Raw genomic sequence first — 16,506 nt, 5'->3', positions numbered from 1 at the left:
CAACTAAAGGTCAAATTAAATAGAAAGCTTATAGTCTGCCCCTTACAGACTTTCTTACATCATAGAGAAAACATTGCAAACTGGAATACACGTTATTTTTTGTAGTGTAATCTTGTAAATGCACATAACAATGCAAAAAAAATCTTTACGTACTTGTTTGTAGTCCTTTACAAAAATGAAAAAAAAACGAATAATTATATCAAACCACCACTAGACTGCTCTTTATTTTCCTTTTTTGCTTGGTTATTTATTGATAATAGTGAAATCGCTTATTTACAGCACACAATGCTCGTATACCTGTTGATTACACCAACCGGCAGGATTTGTTGATCGGATTAGGAGCCCGAGGGCATTTTATTATTCTAGATCCGTTTAAGAAAAGAAACTGGTTTGTTTGATCTTAATCCTCACTAATTCACGGACATCAATTAAAATTCCAGTTTGCAGTTTCGACCACGGATGGACCATTGGAAGATCAATAACCAATCGATTCATGCCCCGACACTTTCAGCAGACTGTATTCAAAGACGAGTTGAATCAAAGAGAGGCTTTTCTCGCCTTTCCGTTGATTGACAGCTTTTCCCGCACGTAGGCCTAAATGTGAGGGTTATGTTATTTCTGATTGTCTCAGATGAGTACGGCTGCTCTGGAACCTGTGAACTTTCACACCTATATGATGATCAGACTAGAGCGATTAGCACCAGCAGGACTGTCTCAGTGGCATTGTTCGCATTAAATGTAACATTCCGCCACTAGGGCAATTCATCGGAATTGAATAAACAACCGAGGATTACGATTAAAAACAGATTTGTTGTAGCACGACAGCACAGAGAATTGTAATTTCGATAAAAAATGGAACTGAAAAGAAGGGCTCGTCCGGGATTTGAACCCGGGACCTCTCGCACCCTAAGCGAGAATCATACCCCTAGACCAACGAGCCGACAACGTTAGTCAAAGAAAATTGTATGTATAGCCGTGTGTTTTTCAATGTATAGCCGTAAAACCCCTTTAATAGACTAGAATAGTGACTAATTGACATATGCTCTCGGCTGCCTGTGACCCTTGCTGTTTTAAGATGTTTGCTCTTGTAGGGCTTGAGAAACGAGAAATCCGGCTTATCTGTGGGCAAAATCCGATTTTAATGTTAATGAACGGGTTGTTGATCCCGTTTGGACAGAAATCTTCAAAAGGCTAAAGCCCCGTTGTTTCCTTTGGGAAGGCGCACACCCCGAACATTTTAGATTGAATTACTTAACGTACAGAAAACGTAGAAAACGTACAGTGGCTAAAGGATTTTACCACTTGCCTTTATAAGACCATTCAAGAGAACCAACAAACTCTGATAGTTATTTGCAAACTAAAACTCGCCTGTCATCATTTGTGTTAGGCTAGCTGACATGATGATATTGCATGATTATCTGTATGCTGAAATGACTGTGTTACCTGCGTAAACTTGTAAAGTGGCCGAAATATCCTCTCAGCGCGCTGCTTGAGCCTCGAATCTCGTCACCGCCCACACATTAGGGGCGGGTCGAGCCCTATGGCTGCGCTATGAAAGAGAGAGAGCGCTTCACTTCAGACTCAATCCCACTTCAGTGTTCACCCTGAAAGAGATAAATAAGGACTTCCTCAGGATTTCAGACAACAGAAGAGCGATGACAGAATACAGGAGTTTTCTTCTGTTTACAGTAACGTCATTGAATGCGATATATTCGTGCGCAGGAATTTCATGGCTGTAAGTAGCCCTATACTTATTTTTTTAGCAGCTGCATGTCATATTATAGGAGCAAGGGACCAGTTGACCCATAAACTTGGTTTTGTAAAATGTCGTATTTTGTAGTTATGATAGTAAATTTGTTTTTGGCAATTGTATTAACATAGTTTTACTATATACCGTGGTTGTTATGGTGAGACTAGTTCATTTGTGGCTACTATGGTTTAACTACTACGGTAAATCAAATCACCATGGTTACTTTAATTAAATCATGGTTTATTTATTCCAAGGGAATGGGGATATCGAAGCTGAAGAGAAAGACTTAACGTTACATTTTAGTGAGCCACATTGATTTAAAGGTCCAGTGTGTATTTCGGAATGATCTATTGATAGAAATGCAATATGATATACATAGCTATGTCTTCAAATGTGTATAATGAGCTTACATAATGAAGCGTTGTGCGTTTATTACCTTAGAATGAGCTATTTCTATCTACATACACCGCGGGTCCCCTTGCATGTAATTCGCCATGTTCTGTCAGCCGTTGTGGTGTTTCGAAAGGGAGGGGGGGGAGCGCGGCGGACCGTGTCGCTATATATTACTGACTGGATCTTTAAACACGAATGTCATTAGGCCTGTTAGCGTCACTTTGGCATACAAGCCGAAAGTAACGCTTATATTTGACCTTCATAGATTGTTTAAAATGTTCATGTGAATGGCTGGTTGTTGCAGCGGTTTAACGGTGAACGGGAGCTCTGTCGGGTGGAATCAGACGCATCACTGTAGACTCCTGGACGGGCTCGTGCCAGATCAGATGCAGCTCTGCAAACGGAACCTCGAGCTCATGCACAGCATCGTGCACGCGGCGAAACTCACCAAAAGCGCGTGTAAGAGCACCTTCAGCGACATGCGTTGGAACTGCTCTTCCATCTATAACGCGCCTCATTTCACTCCGGATCTTGCTAAAGGTAATTTCAGATATTTTGGACATGCATACGTTTTCCTTATTCCTGTCAGTTGTTTGTTGAATGCTGGGAGTTCTTTAAGAGGAGCAGATGAGGACAATTTCATATAAAAAATAGTCCTAACAGAAACTTCAAGTTATGATGAGCTGTCATTTTAACAAAGTTGTGTCTACGCAGGGACCCGTGAGACAGCATATGTATTCTCTCTGGCCGCAGCAGTGGTCAGTCACTCCATTGCACGCTCATGTGCATCCGGAGAACTTCCAAGTTGTTCCTGTGCACCTGCACCTTCAGAGCAGGCGGCCCCGGACTTCCGTTGGGGTGGCTGTGGAGATAACGTTCGCTACGGTCTGCAGATGGGCTCTGCTTTCTCAGACGCGCCCATGAGGAACCGCCGCTCTGGACCACAGGCCTTTAGACTCATGCAGCTTCACAACAATGGAGTGGGAAGACAGGTAACCTGTAGCCAATCTTTATGCACCCCGCTATTTCTGTCTTTCAGTTCTGTCTATGTAAAAGTTATGATTTTAATGGTCAGTTTGTGCATATTTTTCTGTAGGCACTTCTGGATTCTTTAGAGATGAAGTGCAAATGCCATGGTGTTTCTGGGTCTTGCTCTGTGAAGACCTGCTGGAAGGGCCTTCAGGACATCAACTCCATCTCTGCTGACCTCAAATCAAAATATCTGTCGGCCATCAAGGTCATTCCACGTCAGATAGGCACCCGCCGCCAGCTGGTTCCACGGGAGATGGAAGTGAGGCCAGTCGGAGAGAATGAACTTGTCTACCTGGTCAGCTCGTCTGATTACTGCTCCCAAAACGCCAAGCAGGGATCATTTGGAACCATAGACAGGTGAGAAATACACCATCAAGCAGGATTATTTGGATTCCCACGATGTGACTGTGTGAGAAAGCTCACACTCGATGAGGGATTATCTCTAATCTGACAGATGGGACAAACACACAAAGAAAATAAATAAGAGGCAAATTAATAGAATCGGTTAAACATTATAACACAGACAGACACAAAAACTGATTTTCACAAACCCCACACAAATTCTGATGATCATTTTCTTTTCTCAGAGATAATACTGCATTGTTAGCTATGAATATCTTATGCTTAATTACTCAGATCCCTTCTCTCGTTTCTTTCTGCAGGCAGTGTAATAAGACCGGGATCGGCAGCCATAGCTGTGGGCTGATGTGTTGTGGGCGAGGATACAATGCCTACACAGAGGTGGTGGTGGAACGTTGTCAGTGTAAATATCACTGGTGCTGCTACGTCTCCTGCAAGACTTGCAATCGCACAGTAGAGCGATACGTCTGCAAGTGATGTACCGTGTCCATGGTCACAAGAGAGAAACTGTGGACTGGTCTCTCGAATTTTGTATGATCTTTTAAGAGCCATGAGTGAGTGGATAATCCTCTCTAAATGCTGTATGGATGCCGCATGAGTGAAGAAAGAGGAGCTGGAGTGAAGGAATAAGGAAAGGTGAAGAGTTTTCCATTGTGTGATACATCTGAAAGAGTTAATGAATGGCTATAAAACAAAGAACCCTGCGGTGAGGCCCCGAAGGCACCCTGCAGAAAACCAGAGTGATAAGTAGTGGCAGCTCACTACAAAAACGCATCGGCTCTGGCACAGAGAAAGAAACCGGGGGCAGGGTTGAACTGTTAGTGACTTGCTGGTAAAGTCAGCGACTTTACCGCAATAATACTCAATAGATTTCTGAACTGTTAAATGCTTTGGTCAGAATGCCATATCATTTCTGTCTGGATAAGAAATCTAAATCAAGAAGTTTGGTTTACTACTGCACTCGAAGTGTTCATGACACTATTTTTTTTAGAAAAAATAAATATATCCTCTATTTTTGATCCGTTGCTTTTCTGTTCCATATTCACAATTATGTTACAAAGATTCCTTTCTACACTGTACATTTGCTGTAAAAAAGACATTTGTATTTATTTTATTAAAAAAATATATTTAATGAGAGAGACTGCTATTGTTCTTCCAACTCATCAAGGGTTTAATATCAATATCTGTCCGACTGTGCCTGCAGTCAAAATCGGTTGATCACTCCATCTGTTAAATGTCCAAATCACGGTTTCATGGCGGCTCTGTGTATTTAAATGTGAGCATGCTTTCTCTGATCTTTCATCAACATTCTTTTACATCAAAGACATTTTCAGGATATTAGTGCTATAGAGAGATTAAAAACGCAGATAGTAACCATTCAACTGCAGCTACAGGAGAAAGAGACAGAGAGGTAACCTGTTCTATAGTTCCTTTTGTCCTTTGATTTGCCTGATTTTTATCTCAGCATTGTTACATAAAGACAAAGACACACACAGACTTCTGGGCACTTACAGCGCAGAGTCTCTTTGCTCAATGGCTTACAGTTAAAGTCTATGTATTTTTTATCAAATATACTTGCAGGTGGTTTATGTTGACAGGAATATTGAGCGATGTTTCTGAAATATCAGTAAGCAATTTCCGTTATAATATTCATCACATTGGAGATTTTAATCACAAGGATCCAACTCTGTAGAAGGCATGTGAGACGGTTTTCGATATTCAATAGGCGTGGGATAAGCTTATTAACCATCCTGAAATCAAGTGTTTTTTCCCCTGGAAACACTACGAGGGTTATCTGGGATGACAGCAATGGACCTGTCAGCATTGTTTTGTTTGGAGTAATATAATAATTTCTTCAAGGGATAATGAACATATGTTATCCCGCTTATTACACGGCTACTTGCCACATGAAAAAAACTGGACATGAAATGTTAAATATTTGATTAGCAAATTTTTACAGAATGCAGACCTACTGCAAGGAAAAGCCATTTGCTTTCAGTTTTAAGAAACGACGTTCAAATGTCACGAATAGGCAATTTGGTTTAATCAGTTGTAAATATAAATATGTATTTTAATAACATATGAAATTATGTTTAATAAATAACAAAAAAAACTGTCAAAATGATTTGCAGCATCTGGGTTTGCCGTGTGTTATTAGTTTTGAGAGGTTGTTATCTTGTAATAACGAACCTGCAAATGTCGCGACTGGCCAATCAGAATCAAGCATTCCAATGAGCCGTGAAATAAGGATGAGATTATATTCTCTTTCTATCTGTTGACTGTGCTACCGGTGTGAATCTCTGTGGAATGCAGCCTTCCATTTAACCAACTTCAGAGTATTGTTTACTAAAAGTATAACACCACACACTCACACAATGAGTATTTACACACACAGTCTGAGGAAGAGTTTATTAGTGCTTAGCTGTTTGCCGAGTGACTGTTTGTGGAAACAGATGCAGGACAATGCCATCAATCTCTGCTTAAAGACTCTTTCAAAACTTTCACACACATGCAATTTATTAATTTAGAATATTTTTTATTTTATTTTAAATACCCTTATTATTTTGGCATCAAAACATTATAGGGTTTTTTTCTGGATTCTGTTGACATTGTTGGGACCATTGTAGGAGACATTCTGGAGATAGCAAACCCTACACATCTCTTGATTGATTTTCATTTCTGACCTGTATACGTTTGCAATTTAGTTCTGCTAAACAGCAGTTTTTGGATATGCATTTTAGGGTGAGTGGCACCTGTCAGTTCTGCCCCCCCTGTTGGTGCTGCAATGACAAAGCAAGTGGCACAAAGGGTGCATACTCGGACACACACACACACACATACTAAGAATAGATCTCAAACTGACTCCAAATATGTGAAGAATCAACAGCCTGTGGCAAATATAGAACTTGCAAAACCCTTAAAAGTGGTCATTGTAGGAGTAGAAATGTTAAAATGGTAATTCCTCTGAGGGTCTTTTGAGTTTATTTGAAAGGTTTTCAATATATATTCACTTGGTTGACAGTTGATATATGTTGGATGTTTCGAGGGTGAAGATCAGGGTTAAAGGTTAAGACTGGGTATGGTTTAGTCCTCCACTATGAGAGGAATTTTCTTTTCCTGGCATGAAAGACAAAATAATCTCATTGCATTCAATAAAAGTGAAATGGCTAAAACGGAAGCAGGATCTCACACCTGCTAAATGGCGTTTACCCAGCAGAAACTCAGAAGGACAATCTGAGTGGTTAAGCATTAGATTACGAAAAAGGTTGGATCAGGATCAGCAGATTGAATAAAAAACAGCCCGAGCCTGCAGAGAGATCTTGTCTATCACTGTAACTCATAATGTGACTTTGTTTCTCAACAAATCATCATGCCAGAGGTTCATTGATACAACACCATGGGAATCTAAGTGGTGTGTCTGCGGACCTGTGGGACGCTCAGTGTTTTAAGATAAAGCAGCCCTGCACTGTGTTACTTTATGAAGTTTATTTTCAAAGTTATTTTACTGGAGATAAAATCATCGGGTAATTGGGGTATGTTTCTCTAATCCAGCACAAACTAATGCATACGGTAGGCTGAATAAGACCACACTGAGACAAATGGCTTCTTAATGCTAATGGTGTCACAGACTTGCAATGCAAACCCTTTTAACATGCAAACCGTGTGTCTGTGTGAGAAAAATTCCTCATTCTTTTCTTGCATTGATACAAGATACAACATAATGATGGACAATGCAGAGTGGGAAAGAGTTTAGTGTTTAATTGTCATACAAATAGATGCAACAATTCAAAAAATGTCTGAGAAAAGGCCTCATTTTTCTTGTGTAAAATATAATTTCAGACTTTTGATTCTTTTGGTTTTTATGTTAAACATGACCGCACACATGTTTTTGACAGATTTCAAAAGCTTCTTAGGTCAATACAAAAGATCAATTTGTGTGGTCAATTGTAATTGATGTACACCGGGGGCGAGGCTAGACACCTTTAACTGGGGCACGTGCCCCAGTATAAATTTCAAGTTTACTCAACTCATCTTTATATATGGATAAACGGATCTGTGTGCAACGTAGTAACCTAATTCACGCTTGAAAAAGCATCACAGTCGCACACTATCGTGAAAACACAAACATGTCCTGTAATTTGGTGCAGAAATCCCTCGCTGTGTCTCCTTTCGGAAGGCTGCATCCTCCAGAAGTCTCATACATCATCGAGTGTGTCTCGTTTCATAAAAGCAGGTGGGACACTCCGTATGCAGCATTCTAATGTGACCTTCTTTCATGAAACGTTGGAGGACAAGGCTGCGTCCTTGTGTCCTCCAGAGGTATCACCCTCTAGATATTGTATACGGAGGATTCTCAACTTAGAATTAAACGAGACGTCCTTAGTAGGACAAACTGGCAGAAAAGGAAACAGGAAGTACCACTTTGCTATCACAACACTTTGCACTCGCACAACTGTCCACAGCCTTCCGAAACAAGACACAGCCACGGTGTATCCTTCGTTGCTGGACATAACCCACAATTCTTTGCGTCGGCCAACGTCTGTTTTTTGAATAAACGGCAGCAGCTGCACATTAAATCGAATATGTGGTATTAATATTTTAACAGTTTACAATTTGTCAAACAACTGCAGCAGGCACGCAGAACTATGTGCTAGCCTATTATAAGCTGTAAAGTGTAATGCAGCAGGTGATAGTTTGTTCAAAACATGAACCAACTTTGTTTGGAATTGGCTGTGAAACCAATTTATAATTTTTTTAAAGATAAAATATGCTCTTATTAGTTGGAGCCATAAAATGACTGGTTTCTTGAAATATTGTATTTGTAAATTCTTGAAAAGATGTAATTATTGATTGTTATCATTGTGTAATGTAGAATGAATGCCTATGTGCAAGAAAAAATTATCTCTGTTTTTTCATTATTTCCATACAGTGCATGCAATGTTAATCAAGTTTATGTTAAGTATGTTGAAGATACTTTTTTATGTAGAAATACATAGTTTACCTTCCCCAGTAATGTTGCACTGGAGGAATAGTGGTTGAATCAAGGGAAGTTTGTATAGTGTTGCATACATGTTGCACACAGCAGTTTATGAAGAAGAAGGTGATAGAAAAAATAATGGGGGCCTTTATAGGTAAAATCTTAGCAAAAAAAACCACACTGTTAACATTTTCAGAAGGCACATGAAAGCAAATTTGAAGTTTGTTCACATGATCGCAGGTAGGGTATAAAAGATTGTGAGAGCCAATTTAAACCACATTTTCTTACATTCTGCTTGTTTTTTCATACTGATTCAGTATAAAGTGTATACAGTGTCTTCCAAACGTGCATAAAATGGTCATACCTATCGTAGTGAGTAGGACATAAGATGCCAGTGTTTCTCAACCAGGGGACCTCAACAACCCTTACCAAAATTAAACATGCTTTTAATACAGCAAACGTGTAGTAACAATGTTTTTTGTCAGATGGATTGCTATAACCACAGTTTTTCTAAATACCATAGTAAAACTGTGGCTATTGTGGTAAAATCAAGTTAATAGTTAATATTTTATTGCTTAGAAATTGCAAGTGAAAATAACCAACAGCTAGCGCACTGATCTCTGCTGTCACCTGACGCACAACATCGGAACTGCACACCGAGATCCGACCGGATACAAAGAACAGGAAGAGACGGAAGCCGTCCGGATCATAACAAACGCTTTGAGAAATGGCGGCTGCCGAAGACACTATCCCTGTACAAAACCCCAGTGGCTCAGATGCTCCGAAGCTGTCAGATTTGCTGGACCGGGGCTGGAAGTTGTATGAAGAAGTGGACACTACGAATGAGCCGAGCAGCTCAAACGCGGTGCAGGTAAAAGTGAAGCGTGGCATCATGCAGCTGGAGGAGGCGACCACGATGGTCAATCAGCTGGACATTTTCAGGTAAAAAGGATAAATAAACCCAAGACATCACGTGTTGACACCGCAAGTGTAAACCTTCGATTATAAAACATGAATCGTGTTTGTGTGTAAAGTGTGTTGAGTCAGTTCCTCTGACACAGATCTGCAGTTCATCCTGCAAACGCCCTTAAGCATCAAAGTTTACTGAAAAAAATCACTTTTACAGACGTGTCACACAGTAGTTTTTGAGATTTTTTAAAGAATGTGTTTACTTGCCTATACGTTGGTAATAAAAGTTTGCTAATTCTGGAAAAAAAAACCGTGACGTATCTGTATGTCTTTAATCATCATGGGGTTTTATAATGACGGTGGGTGTCTCTTTCTCTCTGACTTACAAAACATATTTTACCATTAAACTAAACGTTTTGATAATAAAGTGTGATGTAATTTTATTTTTCAATTTTTATTTTATTTTTACAGTTTGACTTTGTTATTGTTTGGAGATATAGCCCTAAATATATTTAAAAAAACCATGTTGAATGGCATGTTTCACCTGAAGTAAAGATATTAAAGTTGCAATTAGATTTTGTGCCATATTGTGTAGTGATGTTTATTTGGGGAATATTTGGGATAGTTCACCCAAAACTGACAGATCTCCTAACAGATCTCATCAACCATTGACTTCCCTACTAAATGGGGTATGATATCTGTTTGGTTACTAGCATTCTTCCAAATATCTTACTTTGTGTTTGCAGAACAACAAAATTTATACAGGTTTGGAACAATCTGAGGGTGAGTAAATGATGACAGAATTGTCCTTATTGGGTGAACTGTCCCTTTAAGTATGTAGACCACTTCGAAATATGTAAACAACGGTGGTCCAGAAGAAGGAAAATAAAATGCAGCAGCATGTTGTGTGCAAATTTAACACAGCAAATAACTTGTTCATGACAACTTATCCAGCATAATGTTGCACGTCGCGCCCCTGGTACAACATACTTGAACACCTCTGTATCGTGTATGTGTCCTTATCGCCTGTTATAATAACTGGTTAATAAAATTTGTGTCATTCAGGAACCATTTTAAAATAAGACAAAGTAGCATGATTTTCAGCAAGACACCTTTTCTTTTTACCGGTTCTTTATTTGAAGTTCAAGATCCTTATGAAACAATAGTCGATGTTAAAACTTAATTTATGTCATTGCTTCCCTGTAGTCGTAATGAGGCTCTGGAGGAAATCAGCACCACTGATCTGAAGTACCTGCTGTTGCCAGCACTGCTGGGAGCTCTTACCATGAAACAGGTGAACGCCAGCAAGCGCCTCGAGCATGTGCAGACAGCCCGCGTCTACTTCATGGACTTCCTCCAGCGGTGCAAGGACTACGACGTGTGCAGTTTCCAGCAGCCCAAAACCAGTGATTGCAACGCAGATACTCCCACTGAGGAGCAGACGAATCATGCACCAATGCCAATGTCACAACCTGACCTTTACACCATGGCAACACAAAGACAGGCCAAAATCGAAAGGTGGGTTGGATTGCTGTGCGTTATTGAGTATTGGGTAAATGTTATGCTTATCATGCATGTGGAAAATAAAATATTTTTGTTGACTAGTTAATGTCTCGCATATTGTATGTGACTGTATTTATTCTAAGTGATTCGTTTCCAGGTTTAAGCACCGTAAGGAGACCGAAGCCAAGCTTGGCGAGATCAGAGGATTGGTTGAATCCGGATCGGCTGATGAAGAGGTGGTGAGAGATTTTTACCTGCTGAACGTGCGCAGGTGGGTAATTGTAGCGCTTGAGGAGATCGAATCCATTGACCAGGAAATAGAGATACTGAAAAAGATGGAGCATTTCAAGCAGGTACTCGATTGACATTTGGCCTTACCATGTATGCATATTTAAAGAGACAATGCTTGTAATAATCTGTTATTTCCATAGAGCGCACCCCAGCCATCCCTACCCAGAAGACCACCAATGAAGCCTTTTATTCTGACTAAGGATGCTGTGCAGGCTAAGTATGTATATATTGTATGATTTATGTTACCTTAAAATTTTACTTCTTAAAGGAGACCTGGATCTTTAAATCCGAAACCTTACTGCACCACTGTTATTTTGTATGCGTGATGTTGTTTTCTGTATCGCAGAGTGTTTGGTGCTGGGTATCCCAGCCTTGCCACCATGTCAGTGGATGAATGGTATGACCAGCATCGGCAGAAGGGTTGTTTACCTGATCAGGGTATACCACGCAGCACTGGTACCTCACAACACTTATTTTGATTAGATTTGAACCTTTTTTATAAATCGCTGATCTTGTTTAAATTAAAAAGCAGTATGACAGTGTGAGAACTATATTATTCACAGTGGATGGTGATGCAGAGGAGGACGAGAGAGCAGAGAGAGAGAGAAAGGAGGAGAATGGTGATGAAGAGGCCCTGCAGAAGGCACGGGACTGGGATGATTGGAAGGACACGCACAGGAGAGGATATGGCAACCGCAAGAACATGGGCTGATCTGACACACACAGATAGATGCACTCATCCCTTCAGTTCCCCCCAAATGAAGCCAATATTCTGTATGATATGGACACGACAAAGAGTGGTCATCTGGATAGGTTTTGATTCTAAACACAGTTTGTGTATTTGATGTTCTTCAAAAATGTCTCTCTTAGTAGTATTTCTTAAACCTTGTAATGAAACCAGAATCTCTTGCAGAATCTTCAGAGATGAAACATGTCAAAAGTAGATCACTTGCATCTCTCTAAAAGTTTACTTTCAAGTGGGTTTTGTTTTAATCGCAACTGTTTCATCTGTAAATAGATCTCAGTACTTTTGGATTATCTACAGAAGTTTTCTTTATACTGTCAGGACTGTTAGTGTCCAAATGTGCCCGCTCCGCAGAACCTTATGTGCTGTTTGGTTTGAAGTTACGTTGTTTAACTATTGGCAGATACTGCAAAGCCTCAATGTCTGTTTCAGTATAGACACTTCCATCAAAGATGAGTAAGATAGAAACAGCGCTGGATCCTAAAACTGCTTTAACAGCTTCAGAATGCCTGAAGAAACTGTGAAAAAAATAGTCTAGACTGCTTTTTACTCTTAAAGTTATTTATTACATTACCTGACAATTATGATTATTTTTGGTTTGAAATCTCTGTATTAAGATCTCAAGTAAACCAGAAGTCATCATTTATCAGCTTTTTTGTCTTTGTGTCTGGATGATACATGCATTGCAGTACGAAAGTCTGAGACACGCCCTTATGAAAAACAAGTATACTTAATTTGTAAGTGTAGTTCATTAAAGGAACTCCAGGTATTAAGACATAAATGGCCTAAAAAATTGTGTCTCGTAATGAAATCGAATATTATAAATTTACATACGATGTTTAAGATACCTGCATCGTCTTTTGCATATTTTGGACTGGGGAGCCATTTTTTCGCTGACGTCAAATGGTTGCCGGACGGTAAGCATCCTCGTTGCTCCCTGCAAGTAGAACACAACTCGGGATAAAAAAACACTGATACGATGCCACATTGTGCTGCTATTGGGTGTAATTTTCAGTCGAAGGGCAACAAGACAACCGACATAAGCCTTCACAGCTTTCCCAGCGACAAGAAAAGGAGAAAACAGTGGGAACATAAATGTGGGCGAACAGATCTTCCAAAAGACCCGCGTCTTTGTTCTCGCCACTTTAGCCCCGATGACTTTGAAGCGTTTAATAGACCACATGTAATGAAAGAGCTTACAGGTTGCCGTGGTTATAAGCGTAGGCTTAAACCGAATGCTGTACCAACAATTTTCCCCCACATGGAGTGTAAACGGCCCAGGTTAACGAGTGACGTCCGCGCCGAGAAACGACAGAGACAAGACATGCTAGATGCTATGCTGCTAGGATGTAAACACGATGATGCCGCCGCCACTGAAGGAGAAAGTTCGAGCTTTTTCAAGGAGGAACCGCACGATTCGTCAGTTTCACTGCTGTCAGTAGGTGTACAGTGTTCTTCAGTTATGGTTGATGCAACAACGCAGACGGATGTTATCGAGTCTCTAAACACTGACCATATGTATGCTGCTGTGCCTGCTGAAGCGGTCCAGGGAGGTCAACCAGTAACTCAGGATGTTCATTGCCAGGATCTGTCCATTTCAGATAATGAATTTAGTGAGGGAGGTCAGCCACAAGATATACAGTCTGATTCAGAATATGATGTAACTTTCTCCGACCCTTCTCAAAGCACACAGGAATGCCAAGCATCAAAAAACAGCCACAACGACAGGTTGTTTGTTGTTTTTGAGAAACAGTTAAAACAATTACTACAACATTGTATGAAGTGTGGCTCTTTGGTTGTCACGGAGGATCTGAGGGAGGTGGAAAGTGAAGGATCACAGCTGACTCTGGAGCTTACATGTACTAATGGTTGTAGTTACAGATGGCAGTCTCAGCCCACTCGCAGCTGTACCAGGGATGTTGGAAACCTGCTATTGGCAGCGTCTGTGTTTTTCAGTGGCATTCAATTTGCTAAATTTGAACGGTTCTGTAAGAATATGAACCTCAAGACAATAAGTGAAGACACATACATAACACTTAGGAAGAAGTATGTGTTCCCAGTTATTGAGAAAACATGGGCCAAAGAACAGAATGCAGTGTTGAGCCGTATGAAGTCAAGAGAGAAAGTTGTCCTTTGTGGAGATGGCCGGTGCGACTCTCCCGAACATTGTGCCAAATACTGCACCTACAGTTTTATGGATGTCGAGAGTAAAAAAATTGCAGCATTCAAAGTGATAAGCTGCACTCAAGTTTCCAGCTCCAATGCCATGGAGATCAGAGGTTTTAAGGAAGCTCTTAGATCCATAGAAGAAAATGGAGTGAAGGTCTCTACTATTTTCACTGACAGGCACCCCCAAATCGTCAAAGAAATGAGGGTCAGTAACCCAGAAAAACACCATGAATTTGACCCCTGGCACGTGGCAAAGGGAATTTCGAAAAAACTGGCCATTGAAGCTAAGAAGAAACAATGTGGAGGCCTTGGAGAGTGGATACCATCCATTGTCAACCATTTATGGTGGAGTGCCCAAAACTGTGGGGGTGACGCTGAGGTTCTGAAGGAGAAGTGGGTGTCAGTAATACACCACATCACCAACCAGCATGACTGGCCGGGCAACAGGCATTTCCACAGATGTGCTCATGAGCCCCTCGATGATCTGAGCAAGAGGACAAAGCATTGGTTGAGTCCAGGATCTGAAGCCCACAAAGCACTGGTTAGGATTGTTAAAAACAAGCGACTTTTAAAAGACCTGGACCACTTGACGAAATGCATCCACAGTACAACACTAGAGGTATGTTTTGTTACAGTGTTACAGAGGTTGCGTCTATAAAAAGTTTTGTAGTATTTCACAAACATTTTAATATATGTCAATATTTATTTCAGGTGTACCATTCCATGTATTTAAAATACCTACCTAAGAGAACTCATTTTGGATATGATGTGATGATCCATGGCTCTATGCTTGCTGCTTTAGATCATAATAACAATGCAAAGAGGGAACAGGTGAGTGTACTATCCAGCCATGATTTTTAGTCTGTCTTCGTTTACAAAAACAACCTGACTAATGACACTCATTTAGTTCTGATACCATATTAAAGCACAGCCATATCTTATTATAACAGATGATTAATGGCTGCATCTGGATTTATTGCAACAAGCCTCTGATCAGTCGATCAAAACAATCTCAGTACCATCTGAATGTAAGCTTTAATGATAAAAGTCACGGAGAACCAAGCTGTGTACAAATGAGTAAACGTAATCTGTGACGCTACACAGTCCTTGAAGTTTATGATTATTCCAAGTTCCCATAAAAATATCATATATTTTTGATGTGTTGTTTAACTTTTCACCTAATGTTTATTACAGAATAACTCACAACAAACAGTTCGTAAAAAGGACTTTTGCTACATGACAGCAATGGTGGCAGATGTTCTCTCCTCGATGAGGAATTTAACGCAGAGCAGGGACATGACACTTCACAGAAAACGCATCATGGCACCTCAAGAATCATTTCCCAGATCGCAGATCATATTTCAGACACAGAAATGTTCACGTTTCAAGTAGCTGCCTCTATAAACGCATTGCATACATACCAGCATTCTACTCTGGTAGTTGATTATTGAGAACTAGACTTATCTGTAACACAACGTTATTGCCTGTGTATGCAGATTACTGCACCTGGATGATCTCCACAAAGCAGCATTTTAGATATCAAGAAACCTTTATTTTAAATTGAATTTGAAGAATGTTTACATTGTTTGTTAATGCCTGTACATAACACACTTTTTTGAAGAAATACTTTTGTAAACCTGAGAAATACAATAGCTTTAAAATCACCAGTTTCTCCTTGCCTGGTCTATTTCTGTATAATCAATTTCTACATCTTTGAATCCTGTATAGATTCGTCTGGTAGATGTTTCTTATTTTGTTAAATGCTCATGATGAAATGACTGCAGATTCCTCTGCCCAGCCCGATATCTGATATGCATCCACCATGTGATCTGACGATACCTAAGAAAATGAAGTTTTGGAACATTTCAGTTATTAAAGAGTTGTATTGCCTTAACCTGAAAAAATTATCGAAGCCTGTAGACAGATTACTTGTCTTCAATTTTAATATTTTAATAGAATTCAAGGTAAGCTTAATATACACATTCCTTTGTTCTCCACTGTTAGAAATGAATCTATCCTTACTCGATAGGGAAAGTACAAACCTAAGGAAACTAGGTTACAAAGGTTTTCATGGAAGGGCATCGGGTATATCGGGAATATTAGGATAGAATAAAAATAGCCAGTAATGTAAAAAAGCTTGTTTCATGACACATTTTATGGAAGTACCCTGTTATGAAATAGCCATTTCGTACAAAATATCACAGATGAATACCAATACAGTTTGTTGTACTTGAGGGTCTATGTTCTGACTTGCCCAGGTGTCACACCTGACCTCTGGTTCCGATTCGGCAGGTCAGCACTCTCCCGGTAGTGGAGACTGACAAGGGCAGCCCGTAACACATCTTGACCAGTGAAGGCAGACTGCCTCAAAGCGGT

General features: G+C 40.1%; 3 protein-coding genes across 5 annotated transcripts; all 3 read left to right on the top strand.

Annotated features, from left to right (window-relative positions):
* Positions 1-1,655: 1,655 nt before the first annotated feature.
* wnt11f2 (wnt 11, family member 2) lies at positions 1,656-4,012 on the top strand (the record flags this gene model as incomplete). Its single annotated transcript, XM_079476084.1, has 5 exons — positions 1,656-1,735; positions 2,448-2,683; positions 2,858-3,135; positions 3,240-3,532; positions 3,838-4,012. The coding sequence occupies 5 exons, from the start codon at positions 1,656-1,658 to the stop codon at positions 4,010-4,012; spliced, it is 1,062 nt and encodes a 353-aa protein (XP_079332210.1).
* A 5,097-nt stretch (positions 4,013-9,109) lies between these two features.
* Positions 9,110-13,021, top strand: igbp1 (immunoglobulin (CD79A) binding protein 1). Of its 2 annotated transcripts, none has more exons than XM_079448508.1 (6): positions 9,110-9,455; positions 10,629-10,940; positions 11,083-11,278; positions 11,357-11,433; positions 11,563-11,672; positions 11,780-13,021. In XM_079448508.1, exons 1-6 carry the CDS (start codon positions 9,241-9,243, stop codon positions 11,926-11,928), a joined length of 1,059 nt encoding a protein of 352 aa, XP_079304634.1. In that variant the 5' UTR covers positions 9,110-9,240; the 3' UTR covers positions 11,929-13,021. The 2 variants fall into 2 exon arrangements, with proteins under 2 accessions (XP_079304634.1, XP_079304635.1); XM_079448509.1 differs by having other exon boundaries at positions 9,198-10,463; positions 10,515-10,940; positions 11,780-12,747.
* On the top strand, positions 12,857-16,028 carry LOC306889490 (uncharacterized protein). 2 transcript variants are annotated; one of them, XM_079448485.1, is made up of 4 exons: positions 12,857-13,144; positions 13,243-14,749; positions 14,842-14,961; positions 15,325-16,028. In XM_079448485.1, exons 1-4 carry the CDS (start codon positions 13,116-13,118, stop codon positions 15,520-15,522), a joined length of 1,854 nt encoding a protein of 617 aa, XP_079304611.1. In that variant the 5' UTR covers positions 12,857-13,115; the 3' UTR covers positions 15,523-16,028. The 2 variants fall into 2 exon arrangements, with proteins under 2 accessions (XP_079304611.1, XP_079304610.1); XM_079448484.1 differs by having other exon boundaries at positions 12,857-14,749.
* The last annotated feature ends 478 nt before the right edge of the window (positions 16,029-16,506 follow it).

Source organism: Barbatula barbatula (assembly GCF_947034865.1).
Source record: "Barbatula barbatula genome assembly, chromosome: 2".
Taxonomy (NCBI): Eukaryota; Metazoa; Chordata; class Actinopteri; order Cypriniformes; family Nemacheilidae; genus Barbatula; species Barbatula barbatula.
The sequence above is the reverse complement of the archived record's forward strand: the minus strand, read 5'-3'. Positions and strand labels throughout refer to the sequence as shown.